This window comes from Lissotriton vulgaris, chromosome 4_1 (assembly GCF_964263255.1).
Source record: "Lissotriton vulgaris chromosome 4_1, aLisVul1.2, whole genome shotgun sequence".
Classification (NCBI taxonomy): Eukaryota; Metazoa; Chordata; class Amphibia; order Caudata; family Salamandridae; genus Lissotriton; species Lissotriton vulgaris.
In genome coordinates this window covers 2,075,548,246-2,075,568,225 of record NC_141691.1, presented here as the reverse complement: position 1 = coordinate 2,075,568,225, position 19,980 = coordinate 2,075,548,246, and the positions used below count along the sequence as shown (strand labels likewise).

The 19,980-nt window shown below is 49.0% G+C and overlaps 1 protein-coding gene across 2 annotated transcripts in view; it reads right to left on the bottom strand.

Annotated features, from left to right (window-relative positions):
* Positions 1 to 19,980, bottom strand: part of CPSF1 (cleavage and polyadenylation specific factor 1) — a 324,374-nt gene that overhangs the window by 204,086 nt on the left and 100,308 nt on the right. For both annotated transcript variants that reach the window (XM_086966520.1, XM_086966519.1), the window contains exons 19-20: positions 12,103 to 12,244; positions 1,731 to 1,909 (exon numbers count right to left, since the gene is read on the bottom strand). In XM_086966520.1, coding sequence (XP_086822646.1) covers positions 1,731 to 1,909; positions 12,103 to 12,244 — 321 coding nt within the window. The remainder of the gene's footprint in view (positions 1 to 1,730; positions 1,910 to 12,102; positions 12,245 to 19,980) is intronic.

The window sequence follows — 19,980 nt, the reverse complement described above, 5'->3', positions numbered from 1 at the left end:
ACATCCTTACATCAATTGAGATATCTGTGATATCTCGGGCTGGTATTCATCAGGGTCCAGTGACCCCTTCCAATCCTCCCTAAGTTCTAGCCCCTAGGAATAGGGCACATGACCCGGCCTGGAAGGAATACCTCCCATCGGCGTTGGAAAATGCCCATCGACTTCGTGTCAGAGTCAGGAATGAGTATGTGGGAGCGGCGGCACTGGGGAAGACCGCAATGGTACTGGCGCTGGGGAAGGTCAGGACGGCTCAGTCTGGATCTTTCCATGTATCCAAGGGGCCAAACTGCCCCCGGGAGCAAGCCTGCTGGTGGAAAACTGGTAGGAGCCTCTCCTGAACCCGCATGGCCCAAGGGCTCAAATATGAGGTAGGGGCCTCTCCTGAACCCGCAGGGCCCAAGGGCCAAAATAGGAGGTGCAGGGCCTCATCAAACTCATGGAGGGGCGGAGGGTGGGGTTATTTGGTCCGGCTCCAGGAAAATTGGGGCAGTGCGGAGTCGGTCATGGCCCAGACTTACTTGGTGATATTGAAAGCTCCTACAGTGGCCACGGAGGTAGCAAAAGTGACATTGCGGCTGCCGTGGGTTAGCAGGAAGGCCGGGGGAGCGCTATAGACCTGCTGTCTTTAACTCGCTCTGATCCAAGGTACCACAGAAAAAGTCAATGTGAGTCAGTAGCAGACATCTATTTGAAACTTGAATATTTTGGAAGTGACATAGTCTCTTGCACTCTAATAAAGTTTTGAAAGTCAAAATAACGGCCTCAAAAAAGATGAGGAGAAACTCCAGATCAGGATCTCTTTACTTGGAGAAAAAGGAACTGATCCTAGCGTGCATGGGTGGTGCTGATATAGATCCATGAACGTTGTAGATTATTTATGCTTTAATATATAACTTCTGAGCCTAGAAGTCTGGACTACGTGCCATCAATCTCAGTCTGAGACAGGTAATTGGGAGGGAAAGCTCAAGGAAGTATTTGTAAGGGAACACTATGTAAATCACAGACACAGATCAGCACTAGAAGGTGGCTCTTCCTTTTTTTTTTTATACCAAAGTCCTGCTAACCCTGACACAGGAAGTGAGTTGTCAGACCAAGAACAAAGGCAGCAGGGTCTTCTTGGAGAGACTAACTGGCTTTTTGGGAAGCAAGCTTTCACATGCAGGGGAACCCCATTAGGGCCATGGTCTACAATACATACTCTGCAAATCCATGAACACAAATATTCTGCTACTGGTTTCATAACAGTTTGGGTGGTGGGCCCAAAGTAGGGTCTGACCTTTTGAACTAACTCCATGCCCAAGGTTATAACGTTGTCTTCTGTATGTGTTTCTTTACAGAGAAAATACACTACATTGCCTGAGTTTTTCTAATATTTATTTTACACTAAAACCTTTGTAAAGTAATTTAAAACAAATCTACTTAAGAGTCTTTGGTTATTACAGAGTACTGGTTCACCTAAATGATATCATGAAAGTGTGTTTTTCACACAATCAGGGTTGTTTGTTCTTTACTGCAGATCAGAAGTAGCAGTAACTGGATCGTCACAATTGTGCGGCTTACACAGAGTCAATTGTACAAGGTACCCATCACAGCCGCAGCTATCAACCTGGGGTGGGGGGATTAGGGGGCACATTTACCCCAGCCTATAAATAGAACCCCAAAAGGGATGTGATGTGTTCTTGTTCCACATTACACAACATAGAAGATAATCCTTGTAGAACTAGACTTACGGCCTGGATAGGTGGTTTTTGCATGGTCAGACGGTGAGTCTTCCCTCCGTACGAGTCACTCTTCAGCACTAACATAGTGATCTGACCCTCAGCACTCAACATTACGACGTAAGGATCAGCCACAGAGCAGTGCACAATGGGAGATCCCAAGTCTACTGGGACGAAGTGCAGCTGGTTTACTGCAAAAGTCAAAAAGAAAAGTGGTCAGCTAATAGTCACTGCAAAAGCTCTGATAAAGCACTTCAGACCGTGGACAAACAATGTGTGACAGGGTACAAACCTGGGTCAGGAAAACAGAAAAAATAAAAATCACATAATAGACATGGCAGAAGCAATCCGTTCAAGTTGCTTAGTTGCGCGTTAAAAATCGTTTTTCATTTCATTTCATTTCAAGTAAAATAAAAATTACTAGCCTGTAGCAATGGTTCTCTAGTATGCTACCTTTTAAGAGCCTGCAGAGTATCCACAGTTCATTGGGATATAGGTTTTTGTTGTTGATTTTTTTTAAGGAGCAGTGTTGCAAGTTTATATTCACATTATGATTTGATCACATTCAGCAAGCATTATGACAAGAGAAGAGTTGCAGAATCACATTTACGAACACCTGAGAATCTTGAAACCCCTCCAGCAAGGAACAGTAACTAACCAAAAAAGGCAGCTGTCAGAAGACCTATGGGGACATAATCATGGCTGCGTATACAGATTCTATCTTTGAACATGCTAGCGTTCAAAGTATGGAAAGTACTGCCTACAAGAGATCATCGTGTTACAACAGAACCTAGTTTTATTTATTGAATTGTTTAGTGCATTTTTATAAAGCGCGGACATTACCCGAAGGTGTCAGTGCACTGTACAATAGAGCTAGTTACGTTACAAGAGAAAAGTGGTACAAAATAGAACATAACAAAGACTAAAAATGAAGGGTACACAAACACAAAATCCAACAAAGCACGCAGGGGCGAGGAATGTACAGGAAACAATATAAATTTACAATGAAGAGCAAATTTCCAAGATGCCCGGAGTAGTAAAGTAAAAGTGTCTTTGGAAGAGAAGAGATTTGAGATTAGCTTTGAAGATCCGGGTAGAGGAGGTGGCACGGAGCAATGGGGGAAGTGAGTTGTACCCAGTATCATCCTCCACTCATAGCCTTCAAGATAACGGGGTGGATACTGATGGAGATCACCCAAAGGTGTCTCATGGAAGAAGCTCGAGAAAGGACTTGCGTGCTTTGAATTGGATCATGTGAAAATAAGTAAATCATTTAAATAAAATGAGCTCAAAATTTAAGAAAGCGAAAATCCAGATTTAGTGGTAATGTATAGTGATAAAGAAGAATACAGAGTTAGGATAAAGGTTCGGGTTATGGGTTAAGTTAGCAGGCTAGGATAACAATTAAGTCTTAAGATGAGTTCAAGACTAGTGTCAGTGACTAGGGTATGGGTTTAGGTTAACACCTTCCGTGCGGGGCACATTCCCCCGCTGTGCTGGGAGGAGAGGGGGGCGCGCACAGTGCCCCGTGCTCAAGACGAGCTCAGCTCGTCATGCAGCACGGTGGTTGTGTGCTCATGACGAGCTGAGCTCGTCATGACCAGACCCGTTTCCTTAGAACGCTTGCACAGCAGGGAAATTAGCCCAGCCAGCGTGCGAGCGCTCTAACGGTCATGACGAGCTTGGCTCGTCATGAGCACACGAGCACCGTGGCTCATGACGAGCTGACCTCGTCATGAGAGTCGAAGGGGTTAAGAGATAAGATTGAAGTTTTGGACAAGGATGTGTTTTGGGATAGATGGTTGGTGTTAGGTTAGGGCCAGCATTTTGGCATGCGTTTTGTATTCATGGAGTTATTTACAATTGGCTCAATGTTACTTTTAAAAATTGCCAAAATGATTTTTTCAATGAGTATTTGTCAATATTGTAGCTTTGTGTTACAGCACTCTTTTCTTTCACATAGCTACATCTTGAACAAATTAACAGTCAGGACTGAACATGTGCTGCAACCACTAAAAAGCCCTCTTAAATTCAGAACTCACAAGCAGGAAACAAAATGTTAAAACTAACTGGAGTGTATTCTGGAGTGCCCATATTTTTCATGGATCACGACAAAACAAACTGTAATGAATATACGTCCATGTCATGTATGTATATGTATGTATGTATGTATTTATGTATGAAGAGCTCTTTGCCCTTCCATCCGATTGGTCACTTGTTCTTTACTAGGTTTACTGCTGCTAGTGCAATGATTGGCTGCATTCTGCGTGTGGCGACAACATGCTCCGTGAGGCCTTGGTCGATTGATGTAACGACTGAAGGATTGAATCGCAAAGGAGGACTCACATGAGGAGCCAGTTCCTTGTTTCTTGAACCTCTAAGCCGGTAGGCGACACGGCGGCTTATTGAGGTTTTTTAGAATTACGTGTCCAACCTAGATGCTGTGGCGAAGAGTCTGGCCCTGAAGAATCTGCCTAAAAAATATGTGAGGCAGAGAAACATGTTGGCATTTGGTAATGGTATGCATGAATAGCACCCTACCTTATTTTTACTCTTGATCGGTTTCACTTGGTAAAAAAATAAAGTTGTTGTGAGTTGAGTGAACCCTTCAATTTTAATCACTTATTGCCACAACGTGGAGTGTGATTTGTTGTCACTTCACTGCACGCACTTTTATACACTTATTTTCTTTTGGACACTTTTTCTTTGGGCAAAATGACCGCCAATGATGAGAAAAAATGGCTTATCTGGTGAGGACCTGCCAGTTAACCTGTTGGTCGTGCGCCCGTGAGGGGGCAGTTTGCCTTTTCACATTTTTTCACAATGGTTGTGTGTATGGGACTGTAAGAAAGAAGATTCTAATGAGTAAATGTTTTAGGAGTCCCACATTTCTTTAAAACTGTCAGCAAAGTTTAAAAGGGGTTTTTATGTAAGATATTTGAAATCTGTTAGAAAATTAAGTTGAGTGAGGGTTATGAAGAAAACTACAAAGCCTCACATGGACTACAAATAGAAATACAATAGAAGAGATTTCTGTAGTCACAGGAGCCTGGTCAATTTTGTTTTAATGCATTCGGGTAGGCCACTGTTCCAACCTACGACTTATACATTTTATTGTATTGTTTTATACATTGCATTCCATTTGCATTTACCTCATTCAGTCTACTTCTTTTACTTAGTACATTAATTAAATTATAGGTTGAGTCAAAGAAGATAAAAATACTGTGAGAAATGGCTAAGTAACTTACAGCAGAATGCAAATGCTACTTACCAGTATGCATCTGTTCTTGGCATGTAGGGCTGCTGATATTCATATCTGTGCATAGTCCGCCACCTAGTGTTGGGTCCGGATGATTGCACATTGTTGTCCTGGAAGAGTCTTCGAAGTATCACGAGATAGGTGGCTCCTCCCCTGGACTACAGTGCGCATGGGCATCGCCTCCATCCCCAGATTGTTTTTAGCCATTGGCAGAGATGGAGTGAAGAAAGTGAGTGATGACCATGCTATGAGCATATGTGTATATGAATGAATACTGCAGCTGCTACAGGCGCCGGGGAGGAGGGTGGGCGATATGAATATCAGCAGCCCTACATGCCAAGAACAGATGCATACTGGTAAGTAGCATTTGCAGTTCGAGGCATGTGGGCTGCTGAATTCATATCTGTGCATAGAATACATAGCAGTCCCTCCATTAACAGCGGCCGCCCGTGCCAGCTGCAGCAGTTTGAAAAAGCGTTTTTAGAACAGCCTGACCAACAGCTGCCTGCTGTCTGGAATGCACGTCTACACAGTAGTGCTTAGTGAAGGTATGTGTGGTAGACCATGTGGCTGCTCTACAGATGTCTTCCAAGGGAATGTTACCTAGGAAGGCCATAGAGGCCCCCAACTTCCTAGTGGAGTGGGCCCTTGGTGGGATAGTAAGAGTGCGCTTAGCTTTAGCATAACAGATCTGAATGCACTTTACTATCCATCTAGCAATCCCCGCTTTGGAGATTGCATTTCCCTTGTGTTGTGTGGCAAAAGCAACAAAGAGTTGTTTGGTTTTGCGGAAATCTTTTGTCCTGTCCACATAATACATCAAGGCCCTTTTCACATCAAGAGTGTGGAGCATGCGCTCCGCCAGCGTCTCTGGGTTTTGGAAAAACACTGGCAATTCAATTGTCTGGTTCATGTGGAACTGTGAGACTACTTTGGGTAAGAATTTAGGGTTAGTGCGGAGCACCACCCTGTTAGCATGTATTTGGAAGAAAGGTTCTTGGATGGTGAGCGCCTGCAGCTCGCTCACCCTCCGCAGCGATGTAATTGCTACTAGGAACGCAACCTTCCAAGTCAAGAACTGGAGCTCACAAGAGTGCAGTGGCTCAAAGGGAGGACCCATCAGCCTTGTAAGAACCACATTGAGGTTCCATTCTGGAGCTGGTGGGGTCCTTGGTGGAATGACCCTTTTGAGTCCTTCCAGAAAGGCCTTGATAGCAGGGACCTTAAAGAGTGACAGGTGCTGCCTATTCTGGAGGTATGCTGCCATGGCAGACAGGTGAATGCGGATGGAAGAGTACGCTAGATTACATCGATACAGGTGAAGGAGGTAACATATGATGTTCTGAATGGAAGCATCTAGCGGGTCAATGCTGTGGTTCGCACAGTAGATGACAAACCTCTTCCATTTAGCCGCATAACAAGCTCTCGTAGTGGGCTTCCTTGCCTCCCGAATGATGTCCATACAATCGGGGGGAAGATTGAGGTAGCCAAACTCTAGGACTTCAGGAGCCAGATCGCCAGGTTGAGCTGTTGCGGATCTGGGTGCTGAATGTCGCCATGGCTCTGCGTCAGAAGGCTGGGAGTGAGATGAAGCCTCTGATGCGGTACCACGGAGAGTTCCAGAAACGTGGTGTACCATGGTTGGCGAGCCCACGTTGGAGCAACCAGGATGAGCGTCATCGAGTGTTGCCTGAGCTTGCGTGCCACCAGCGGTATCAGAGGCGCTGGTGGAAAAGCGTACGCAAATCTGCCTGACCAGTTCATCCACATCGCATTGCCCTGTGATTGGGGGTGTGGGAACCTGGCGGCGAAGCTTTGGCATTTTGCGTTCTCCTTTGTGGCGAACAGGTCTATCTCTGGATGACCCCACCTTTGGAAGTACGGTTGGAGTACTGATGGATGTATCTCCCACTCGTGCATCTGATGGCTGTGCCTGCTGAGCAGATCTGCCATTTGATTGTCCTTGCCCGGGAGATGCTCTGCCATGAGGAAGATGTTCCTCTGAATGGCCCACTTCCACATGCTCTGAGCCAGGTGAGACAGCTGTGGAGAGTGTGTACCTCCCTGCTTCTGGATGTAGTACATGGCCGTCATGTTGTCCGTCCGGATCAACACGACCTTGTTGCACAGATGTACTTTGAACGCCTTTAGGGCCATGAAGATTGCCATCAGTTCCAACACATTGATGTGCATCTTCCTTTGCTGAAGTGTCCACAGTCCCTGCACAGTGTAGTGGAGTACATGCGCTCCCCATCCCTGGAGAGAGGCGTCCGTCGTCAGGATGATCTGTGGGACAGGCTCCTGGAATGGTCGGCCCTTGCAAAGGTTTTGTGGATTCCACCAATGCAGAGAGTTGTATGCCCGACCGCTCACCAACACTAGGTCTGTCAGTCGCCCATGAGCCTGAGTCCACTGACGTGCAAGGCACTCCTGAAGCGGACGCATATGTAGTCTCGCGTGCGGGACAATGGAGATGCAGGAGGCCATCATGCCTATCAACTGCATGAACACCCTCGCTGGAAGCGAGTGTTGGGGTCTGAATCGTTGGATCAGCGCCTGGATACTGGCGATTCTCACTGAATTTGGCTGCGCAGTGGCTGCCAGAGTGTTGATAGTCGCGCCCAGATACTGTCGCATGTGGGCGGGCTGGAGATGGGACTTTGGGTAGTTCAGAGAGAATCCCAGATCGTGCAGGAGGTGAATGGTGCGTGACACGTGGTCTACGCACTGCTGTTCCGTCTTTGCCTGAATAAGCCAATCGTCCAGGTATGGAAAGACATGGACGTGCTGGCGACGGAGATGCGCCGCCACCGTCGCTAGGCATTTTGTAAAAACTCTTGGTGCCGTGGTGACCCCGAACGGCAGGACCCTGAACTGGTAGTGCTGGTCTAAAATCTTGAATCTGAGAAACCTTCTGTGGGAAGGATGCAGGGGAATATGAAAATAGGCATCCTTCAGATCCAGCGTCGCTAGGAAGTCCCCCTGTTGAAGCAGGGGAAGCACCTGCTGCAATGTGAGCATATGGAAGTGCTCCGAGTTGATGTACCAGTTCAGTGGCCTGAGGTCCAGGATCGGCCTGAGTGATCCGTCCTTTTTGGGGATTAGGAAATACAGGGAGTAAACCCCCGTTCCCCGTTCTTGCAATGGAACGAGCTCTATTGCCCCTTTTTGCAGCATGACCAGAACTTCTTGCTGCAACAAGGTCAAGTGCTCGTCGGACATAGCACGGCTTCTTGGCGGTATGTCTGGTGGAATAGATGTAAGTTCTAGACAGTACCCGTACTGGACAAGAGACCTCACCCACCTGTCCGTGGTGATGGATCTCCACGCCGGCAGGAACTGTTGGAGTCTCCCCCCGACAGGTGTCGTGTGATCGGGGGGAAGTGACAAGACGTCACTGCTTGTTGGTGGTGGTGGACCTGGATGCATTGTTTCCACGTCCCCTGCCTTTGATATTGTTGCCTCTGTAGCCACCCCTGCCCTTGTTGTTGTTATACGAGGACTGGGAGCCACCCTTGTAGTATTGCGTGGATTGGGATGCCTGGCCCCTTGAGGTGCCTCTTGAGTTGGAGCGGCGAAAAGAACCACCCCGAAACTGCTGGCTTTGTAAAGCTCCCATAGATTTGGCAGTTTCAGTATCTTTTTTCATTTTTTCTAGGGAGGCATCCACCTCTGGGCCGAACAGATGGTCAGGATTCACTGTCTGCCCCAATATTGTGGTCTGTATGTCGGGTTTGAACCCTGAAATACGAAGCCAGCCATGACGTCTAAGTAAAACACTTGTATTGATGGCCCTTGAGGCAGTGTCAGCTACATCTAGGGCACACTTGATGGACGCATTTGTAATGAGTTTACCCTCCTGAATGAGCATCTCCCCCGCCTCCTTATACTGGTTAGGCAAGTGTTGAAGGATGGCCTCTAATGTGTCATAATGGGCCCTATCATAACGTGCGAGCAGGGCTTGAGTGTTAGAGATCCTCCAGATGTTTGCTGCCTGTGCAGCAATGCGTTTGCCTGATGCCTCAAAGATTTTGGACTCTTTGTCAGGGGGAGGAGCGTCACCAGTTGTTTGCGAATTTGCCCTTTTTCGAGCGTTGGAAACCACCAGGGAGTCCAATGGCAAGTGTCCCTTAATATAAGTGGGATCCGTGGGCGCCGCTTTATACTTCCTGTCGATGCGAGGATTGACCACCCGCGCCCGGGTGGGCTCCTTGAACACCTCCTGTGCATGCTTTAGCACTCCTTTAAGCATTGGAAGCGTCTTGACTTGCTTTTCGGCGACTGAGAAGGTGTCGACCAAAAAGTCCGCATCCACTGGATCCGAGTGGAGCTCGACGTCATGGTTCGCCGCAGCTCTCTCTATCAGTGCATTGAATGCCGCCGAGTCCTCCGTCGGGGACGTCTTTGCGGCGAAAAGTTGAGTGTCTTGCCCCGACTGCGGGTCGTTTGCGTCGTCGCCTGCTGTCCAGGGCACCTGCTCCTCGTCCGGATCCGAGTACGCAGGATAGGTGTACTCGGCCTCTTCCTCGTCGACGTCAGGCACGGGGGAATGGGCCGGCGAGTGTTCCAGGGCTTGTGGAGACAGTGGTTCCATCAGAGCCGAAGAGTCCGCAGAGTACTTTTTGCTCTTGAGTGGAATCTTAAAAGGTTCCAAGGTCGGCTCCGATGTAATCTTCCTCTTGAGGAGCGACAATTTTCCCGTGTTGGCGTCGATGTGCACCTCACGACGTTCTTCCGCCGCGAGCGGCTGGAGCCGAAGCTTCGACACCACCAAGGCAGCCTTCGGCGACAAGATGTCCTGAGAGTGTCCGCCCTGCTTAGGCGCGAAGGCTTTCGGCGCCGACTTGGGAGGAAGGGTAAAACGAATGGGCGTTTGCCCCTTGGCAGGCTTCGTCGTGGGCCTAGGCCCGCAGGGTCCTGGCTGGGAACCACAGACTGCTGGATCCGCCGTAAGGATTCTCCCACCTTCTTGGTAAGGGACGCCGAGGGCTCAAACGACTCGAGCGACTCTTCGTCTTCGAGAGCGTGTTCGACGGTAAGCCTCTTCTTCGGCGCCGACGCCCCATGGCCTGGCGCACTGTCGGCGTGACGCTTTTTAGAAGCCGTCTTCGGGTCCGCGACCCCTTTCGGTGCCGACGCAGCCGCGTCGGATGCCTTCACCTTCGGCGCCGACCCAGATGGCTTTGGGTCGGCCACTTTTGCGCGGCTCCTCTGGTCAGCCATTTTGGCGTGGCTCTTCAAGTCGGCCATTTTGGGTTTCGTGGAAGTTGACGCCTCCAGAACCTTTTTCACCAGCGCCACTTTTGGTTTCGGTTTCGCATCCGAGGGTGCGAGACCAGTTGGCTTCACTTTCGGTTTCTTGTGAGAAATGTCCGTGACCGGGCCCGGAGGCGGGGACGTAGGACTGGTCGTTAGATCTTGGGTAAGGCCCGAAGGCGATCCCTCGACCTGGGCCGTATAACGGGGAGTAACCCCGGAGTCTTGTTGGGGATGCTCTTCGTCCGAGCTATCACCCATTGCGGGACAAGCCCGGTCGTCGTCCCCTACCTCGTCGGAGACTTCGTCATAGGCCTCATCACCCGCGTCGCCGGTCTCTTCTTCGGACGCGGGGCCGGAGTCCGATTCCTGTACGTCGTCTTCTCCCTCAACCGATTCCTGGAAGATATCATCAGGTGGGGGTGCCGAAGCCGACAATTGAGCCTGGAGCCGATTAGCCCGGCGAATCTTCAAAGTTTTCTTGCTCCTAAATTTGGAACACGCCATGCAAGTGTCCTCACGATGATCCGGTGACAAGCATGTATTGCACACGGGGTGCACGTCAAGGTGAGAATACTTTGAGTGACACAGCGGACACTTTTTGAATGGCGTCCGCTCCATAGCAAGAGTGTAGTGTAGGCCCGTCCGCGTCGAAGCACGTGGAGGGGCAGTAGGAGATCGGAGCTGAGAGTCAGTAAGTAAACCCGAACGCAACAATACCGACGCCCAGCCTAAAGACCTTTTGGTCTCGAGAAAAGTAGAACAAACTATCGGTCCCGAGAGAGGGTACCGAAACACATCCGAACCCGATGGCGGAAAAAAACAATCTGGGGATGGAGGCGATGCCCATGCGCACTGTAGTCCAGGGGAGGAGCCACCTATCTCGTGATACTTCGAAGACTCTTCCAGGACAACAATGTGCAATCATCCGGACCCAACACTAGGTGGCGGACTATGCACAGATATGAATTCAGCAGCCCACATGCCTCGAACACAGGAAAATGGGCAGAAACAGGAAAATGGACTGCACTACACCTAGGAGGTGAATGTATTGAATCTTTTACGGTAAACCAGATGCATATATTTTGTACATTTACCACATTAGCACTTTATCTTTAAAAAAAAAATATAAAGTGAGCTAAGAAAATAGTAAAATATTGGTAGATGGATGAGTAATGTATGTAGACTATTGGATAAGTCAGATACATGCGGAACTCAATACCTTTTATTGCTTGTACTGAACCGGACTGTTGCAAGTTTGATGCTAAGTATCAAATACTGAAATTTGTAACTGCGGATAATTTTAAATGATATAAGGTATGATCGCACTTTTATTGTAATCATATGATTAATACAATAAAGTATTTACTACTACTGCTTCTACTCTTTCGAGCAGCTAAATCACTTTGAAAAAAATCCATGCTGCAGAATTTCACCGGTTCCTCTATTTGGGAGATCCTGCACACCACACCAGATTGCTCTACCTCACGGATTGTGCCTCTCGTACCATCCCAGGATCCTTCTCCTGCAATCCAGCTTTCTCACAACGCAGCAGGTGGTGCTCATTCAGAAATCCTGCCGCATGCCACGATGGAGTAATCCCTTTCAGACATCCGGACTTCTGACATATCAGGCTCCTCTACTTCTGAGATCTTTTCTCTTACTGACATCCTGACTCTCCACACAACACCACGTCCCCGCCTTCTGAAATCTTGCCTTCCATATCATGTCAGATTCTTCTTATTCTGCAGTACCACCTCTGCTTTCAAAGGCTGGTTCCTTTCAGGACGTTATCCGGCCACCCTGCCCTCCACCACGAACACACATCCTCTGAACATAACCTCGGCTGCTTTGCTGTAGGGCACTCACCTCCTTCCAGTAGCCGGATGCCGAGTGGTGACACCTGCACAATATACTTCTTATCACCAATGTTGCCTGCAAAAACTGTGGGTCCCTGGGTGGTAAAGCCGCTTGTATCCAGCTCCATGATTTCCTGCCCCGTCTGTAAGACCTAACCAGCAGAAAGCAGACAAGAGTTAGCTTAACCTGCACTACTGTCCAAGTCAAGGACTTGCTGCACACCGATAACCTTGTGAATAAATGACTACGCTCACTTAAAAGCACATGCTACTGACCTAACCGCTCCAAGACACTTTGCTACTAGACACAATCAGATCCTCTGTGCATGAATAAACAGGTAAATATGAGTGCAGTAGAATCGCTGCACACCACCATTTAAGAAACAAAAAGACAAATAGGGTCATCTAATACTGCAAAAAGAGTTCTTGCTGATTAAAGGCAGCAACATCTTATGTGGAGCCAACAGTGCACTGCATTCTTAGGTCCTACGGTAAATAAAACAAATATAACCCAGTTAAATTATACAACTATGAAAAGATTTTTCGATTCACAAGGACATTAATATGTTTAACCAAGGCCTGAACTGACTTCCAAGAACGAATCTGGAAAGCACTGGGAGAACTCATGCACACATGACACTCATGCTTTACGGATACCTTTGGAAGGACTTGTATTCTGCATCACACAAGAGGAAGAGATTACATTTACCTTTTAGATTCCTAACAGAGCAAATGATCTGGACACAAAATAGAGAACCATGCCAAGTACAGTTTAACAATGGGGTTGTTTCACAGCACCAAATAACAATTTCATAAGTATAAAGACCACTTCCATATGGTGGAAGTAGGAAAGTAGCCTTTTTTGACATGGTCACCCCCACATTTTGCCTGGTAACTGATGTGGCTTTGACTGGAGCTGCCCTGGGTTCCTGCTAACCATGTCCCCGGTGCCAGAGAGCTTTTCCAAAACTGTACAATTGTTTTCCCCAATTGGCAAAACCTTTAGCCTCCTTCTTTGAGTCCATAGTAAATGGTAACCCTGGTACCTAAGGCCTGAGGTACAAAAGAGGGTCCCTAAGGGCAGCAGTATGAATCGGGCCCCCCAAAGGGACCCAGAACCATGCACATGCAGGGCCGCTACCGCAAGCTGCTTGTCTTGGTGCAGACAAAAGTGAAAACACAACATGTCACAAATCCCTGTGCATAAGCGGATATGCCCCTGTGCTTGTCAGTCCTATTACTGCCAGTAGAAGTGACGAGGGAAGTCTTTTGAGATGTGCTTGACACTGGTGAAATCTAGTTCCCCAGCTGTGAGAAAGTGCCCTCTTTCTGCATGGCAACCCCCACTTTTTGCTGAACTGCTGATGTACTTTGACTGACTGTGCCCTGTTCTCCTGCCCACCAGGTGCCCATGGCCTGTGTTCTTTCCCTAAACCTGCATTATAGCAAAACCCAATTGGCATCTCTGGCCACAGGTCAGTCCCTGGTAAATGGTACCACAAGTACTGGGGGCTAGTGACCAGGGAAGATCTCTAAGGGCTGCAGCAAATATTGTGCCCCCCATAGAGCCCCTGTACCATTACACTCACACACTGCTTTTGCAGGCTGCGTGTTTTGGTGCAGAACAAAGTGAAGAGTCGACATGGCACATATCCCTGTGTGCCGTACCTACAACCCAGTGCCCTGGCATAGATCAGTCAACCCTCTGAGTGCCCTATACCACTGGTATAGTGCCCTATACCAGTGGTGTAAACACACACTGATGCCAGTGTGGGATTTAATGAAAAATGCACACAGAGGGTATCTTAGAGATGCCCCCTGAAAAACGACATAACACTAGTGTCCAAGCTGAGTGGCTGCGTTCAGCTGCCACCACCAGCATGTTTCTGAACCCCTGGGTCGAGAGCCTGCTGTTCTCAGGGGCCTGAAACAATGCACATGCTAGGACGACATGCCAAGCCTGCTCCCCCAGGCTGGGCAGGGTTCACAAAGGGCAAGCTTCAAAGACTTGTGCCTTTGTGAGCTTCCTCAGACCACTTGCTGCTAATATTGTCTTAAATGCTAGGAATCTCAAGGGACAAATATGCAGGGGTTCAAAGGGAGACCCCATCAAAAAAGTAAGAATTAAATCCTAATCCCACTGAGGCATGATAAGGGGAGTGGGAGGAAAACCTATTGGTGAGACCCTTAATTAATCTCATGAATGTGGGAGATTTAAATAAAGAGGGTTGGTCTGGTAAGCAGAGGAAAGCTGACAAAGCAGACCAGTACCCTTTAACCGTAGCTACTGCACAACCCTGTTGTGCCAGGGAAGGAGAGAATGGAGAATATCAGACAAATGGGTTCATAAGTGATCAACTGATCTCTCTCCACACTATTTTACAAGCCTGGCCCACCTACTGGAATAGACAGATTTGTTAGAGTGTGTAGGAGGGTGGATACCCGACTATGGTTGCCCCCAACTTTTTGCCTGGTGTTTTGCTGATTTTTGAATTTGAATTTAAAAATATTTATACAGCGCACTTTTACCCAGCGGTTTCATGGCGCTATTAGTGAAACAGTGGACGGTAGCAGCTGGAGGAATTTAAGCAGTGTAAGCTTGCCTAAAAAGGAAGGTTTTGAGGTCCTTCCGAAACTGAAGGTAGGAAGGTGAAGTACGCAGGGCAGCCGGGAGGGAGTTACAGAAAGCTGGAGCCAAGAAAGCGAACCTTGCTCCACCAGCCTTCTGTTTTTTAAAACGGGGGATGGCTAGGAGGGCAAATGAGTGGAGCGAAGTTCTCTGCCTGGAAGGTAGGGCTTATTGACAGAGCATATGAATTCGGGAGCAGTGCCCGATCTGGCCTGGTAAGTGAGGCAGCCAAGTTTGAAAAGGGCACGCTCTTTCACAGGAAGCCAATGTAGTGCTTTGAGCAGTGGGGTGGCCCGATGGTGTTTAGGTAGGCCATGGATCAGGCGGGCAGCCTGATTCTGTACCAGCTGCAAGCGGTGGATCGCACAGGCAGGAGCCCCATTGTAGATTATGTTGCCATAGTCTATACGGGATAGTACCATGGCCAGCACGATTATTTTTAAAGCAGAGGGGGAAAAAAAACGGGAGACTTTCCTGATTATTCTGAGGGAAAAGAAACAAGAGGAGACCACAGAACCAACTTGTGAATGAACAGTGAGTTGTGGGTTTAGGAGGATCCCAAGGGTTTTTACTTTGGGTACAGGGAGTGGAGGGACACCAAGGGATGGGGGCCAGAAGGAGGGGGACCACGGACTGCAACCACCTCCGGTCAGGAACAGCTCGGTCTTGTCCAGGTTGAGTTTGAGGTGGTTGCAGTTCATCCAGTCCTGAATGAACGTCATAACTGTCTGGACATTCTGGGCGGATGAAGATGAGTGGGACAGGTTGAAAATTAGCTGGAGGTCATCTGCGTAGTTGAACACGGTGACCTCCAGCTGCTGTAACATAAAAATGAGGGGGAAGATGTATAAATTAAACAGAAGAGGGGAAAGTGATGAGCCCTGGGAGACCCCGCACTCTACCTTGCAGGAGGCCGCGGCGAAGCCAGCCAGGTGGACCGCTTGAGCTCTCCCAGCGAGGAAGGACTCAAGCCATGAGAAGGCCGAGCCCTCTATGCCCGCCGCCCTGACACGGTTGAGGAGGATGGAGTGGTCCACCGTGTCAAAAGCTTAGTTGACCTGGGACCCTGCTATTCAGGGCCCCAGGCCTACTGCTCTCTCTGTAAAATGGATTCCATGTACCTTAGGTACATATCTAATTGGAAACTGAGTCACCTTATCAGTCCCTGTACAGTGTACCTTAGGTACCCAGGGCATAGGTGTACCCAGGGCCTACAGCATGTATTATGCCACCCCTGGCTGGCCATCTAAATCTGACACAACTGGCTGCACGACAGCTGGGGCAAGGTGGTGTAATCACCCTTTGCTTTAGATATAGTATACCTATATCTAACCCTAAAATGGACACATGTATTCCTATCAGTCACTCCTATGGCAGCCCTTAACAATCCTGAAGGCAGAGTGCTTGGAATCATGTGAGATGGTGCTCTGGCATGAGCTGAGCCTGTTTGCAGCTTGCGGAACCAAGTCCCAATAGCTGTGCCATGATAACGCGTACCATATACTCTTAAGTGCGTTATAATCCTCGCGGTTATTTGCCAACTCTGGTATCGCTTTATCAAAACATATCGAGTAAGGTGTCATACGAATTGGAATACTAACCCCTCGCCAATTCTGGCGACGGGGTAAGCATTCCACCCTTCTAGAGGGACACGACATGTATGTAACTGTGAACCCCGGTTAAAGTTAACTCAAGCCTCAGCATCACAAAATGGATGCTGCCACCACAGACACAAGTCTGACCTCCTGCTGCTGGGAGTCCTTCCAGCGAGGAGAGCTTGGACAAAGGGTTTCCTGTCAGGGGCGGTGCTAGCACCAACCCAGACAGGGTTTTGTGTATCCTAGGTAGGCAGGGCTGAATAGGAAGGTGACTGCAATTGGCACCCCGGTGCTCACTGTGCATATGCCGGCTTGAACCAGTTCCAGGGGCACACCAGCCCCTGAGCTGGGGAAAGTCCGGACAGGGGAGAGGGGTGTAACCACCCCCATTCCTGGTCCCACCCATGGGCAGGACCTAGTCGCGTACAAGCCCCTTTCTTTAGAATAAAGGTAGGAGCGGGGACCCTTCCAGATTAGATCATCTTTGAATCCTGAAACTACTTTCTACGAAAGGAACTCAAGACTTCTTCTCAAGATTTCTCCCTTGTGACTAAGGAGTAGTCACCCTGCAGAAGCAGGCACCAACTAAGTATCTTGCGGTTTGCTGAAACGTCCTTCCTCCGGAACCAGACTGACCAGCACGACGAGACCCGGACTCCCTGCCCTCTCTGACCTCAACCTGCCTCTACAGCACAGCTGAGAATCGTGGGTGCGACGAGACCAGAGGACCCGGCTATCAACGGAACCAGCACGACACTGAACCAGCACAACACTGAACCAGCACGACCACGAAGGACTCTCGAGTGGGTGCACTGGGGTAAGAGAAGCCCCAACCCCAAGCAGCACGAGCACCGAAGTCCAGCCCCCCAGCATCCTCCAGATCTGCGTGGGGCCCTTTTGCCTCTGCGTTGTCCGGTCACTTGCCCGTTGGCTAGTGACCCTCTAGACGACGTCCTACGTTTGTTACACCGCTGGTCTAGCTCCTCTAGACTGGCCCTAGTCTCCTCCTGAAGGGGACCTTCCTCGGACCCTCCTGGTCCACTCCAGACGCCATTTTGTGTCGCCACGTGGGCTTGCCTTAGCCAAGGCTTGTTGCCTCCTTCACCGGATCCAGCATCGCCAGCAGCAGACATCCGACGTGGGACAGCTCGCAGACCTCCAGCCTGGTCGACATCAGCGCCCTGGTCCGTGCAGCAGCAGAATCCAGTGTCACCTCTTCACCTGGCTGAAGTGACCTCGTCCAGTGCCATCCTGGTGCCCACCTAATCACTGGCTAGTGATTCAGAACTCGGTCCCCTCTGCTTACAGGTACTCTTCTTCACTGATCCATCCCTGGATCAGCCCGGAACATCTTCACTGGTCGCCTGCCAGCAACTTCCACTTCAGGCTCCTGGTTCGTCAACGAGGATTCCCGACGACACTTGAACCCTATGCAGCTGCAGCCCCTGGGCTACGTAAACCGAGTACCATGGTGCTCCAGCGTAGATCCACTCTCTAAGTGTCTAGATCCACTTTCGTTTTTGACCTACCTAGTCGGGTTCGCCCGAGAACACTAACTTTGCATTTACTAGTATCCATAGACTTTGTCCCGCATTACGCGTGAGAGTTTCCAACCTGCACACGACGTCCCTAGGCCTCCTGCTTCTAATCTAAGGGTTCAGCATTGTAGGCCCAGCGGTTCTAAAGCCTCTGAGAGTAGTACTTACCTGCTAGTAATTTCGCATTCCACTTCCATAGTATATGGTTTTTCGTGCCCCTCGGGTATTTGTGTAAATTGTGCGACTTTCAGTATTTCTTTAAGAGTTTTGTATTGTGCTTAGCGCCCTGTCCTCATAAAGAGTCCAGGGTTGTTGTGTTATAAATAAATATCCTTTTATTTTCATAACAACTTGTGTGGTGTCCTTTCACTTGGTGTTCAAGGGGTATATGTGATGGTAAAACAGCTGGCTTAACACGCCCTCTAGAGTTTAGCCTAAAGACTGCTCTTGTCCATGCTACTAGGATAGCTGGTCTATAAGGTTGACTTACAACCAAGTCAAGTCAAGTCAAGTCAAGTCAAGAAATTTATATAGCGCGCTACATACCCAGAGGGTCTCAAAGCGCTTGAGGAAGGGTTGGGAATTAATTGTCGAATATCCAGGTTTTAAGTTGTTTTCTGAATGTAGGGTGGTTCTGAGTGAGGCGAAGGTGAGTGGGAAGTGAGTTCCAGGTTTTAGCTGCCAGGTAGGAGAATGATCTGCCTCCCATGGTGGTTTTGTTGATACGGGGTACAGTTGCAAGGGCTTGGTTGGAGGATCGAAGGTGGCGGGAGGGGGTGTAGAAGGAAAATCGTGAGTTGAGGCATTCGGGTCCAAGTTCATAGAGTGCTTTGTGTGCGTGGGTTAGGAGGCGGAAAGTAATCCTCTTGTTAACGGGGAGCCAGTGGAGGTTTTTCAGGTGTCCAGAGATGTGGTCTTTGCGCGGGATGTCTAATATGAGTCTGGCTGATGCGTTCTGGATGCGTTGGAGTTTTTTCTGGAGTTTTGCGGTGGTACCGGCGTATAGGGTGTTGCCGTAGTCCAGGCGGCTCGTGACCAGTGCGTGGGTGACCGTTTTTCTAGTTTCAGTGGGGATCCAGCGAAATGTTTTTTTGAGCATGCGAAGAATATTGAAGCAAGAAGATGAGACGGCGTTGACTTGTTTGTTCATAGGGAGTGAGGAGTCCAGGATGACACCTAAGTTCCGTGCGTGGTCCGTCGGGATGGGTGCTTTTCCAAGGGACTCTGGCCACCAGGAGTCATCCCAGGCGGAGGAGGAGGTGCCTAGGATAAGGACTTCAGTTTTGTCTGAGTTCAGTTTCAGACGGCTGTGCTTCATCCACTCGGCTACTTCTTTCATTCCTTCATGTAGGTTGGTTTTAATACATAGTGATCACTAGAATAGTGAGCACTGTATATCAGGCCAACTTCTCACAGAGTGTCTTCTGGCAGATGAAATAACATCCACCGCATGCGGTGGGAGAGAGAAAGAGTTCAGGTTGCTCTGTTCAATCTCCAGGCATGAAGGTGCAGGTTCTGGGGATGGGGGTGTAGAACATGTCCCTGCAACTGCAAGAGGAGGTCTGCCCTGAGAGGGAGACGGAGCGGAGGGTGAGAGGAGAGATAAATGAGGTCTGGGTACCACACACTTCACAGCCAATCTGGGAGCGATCAATATGACTTGGGCCCGGTCTTGGCAAATCTTCCTTAGAACTCGAGGAATCAAGGGTATGAGAGGAAACACAAAGAATATCTGAGCCCCAATCTAACTGAAACGCACCCCCAACGCTCCCTGCATCGGATACTGGAGACTCCAAATCAATGGGCAGTGTGCGTTCTCGTGAGTGGCGAACAGGTCCACCCAAGGAAAACCCTCACATTCTGAAAACGTGATGAACCACCTATGGATGGTGACACCACTCATGATTGGCTGAATACAGCCGACTGAGACAGTCAGCAGGCACATTCAGCACTCCGGCCAGATGATTCGCAATCACACAAACCTGATGGTCCTCAGCCCAGAACCAAAGTCGCAGAGCTTCTCTGCAAAGACTATACAACCCTACTTCTCCCTGTTTGTTGATGTACCATATCGCTGTAGTGTTGTTCGTCAGGACCTGAACTGACTGAATGTGAAGGGGAGG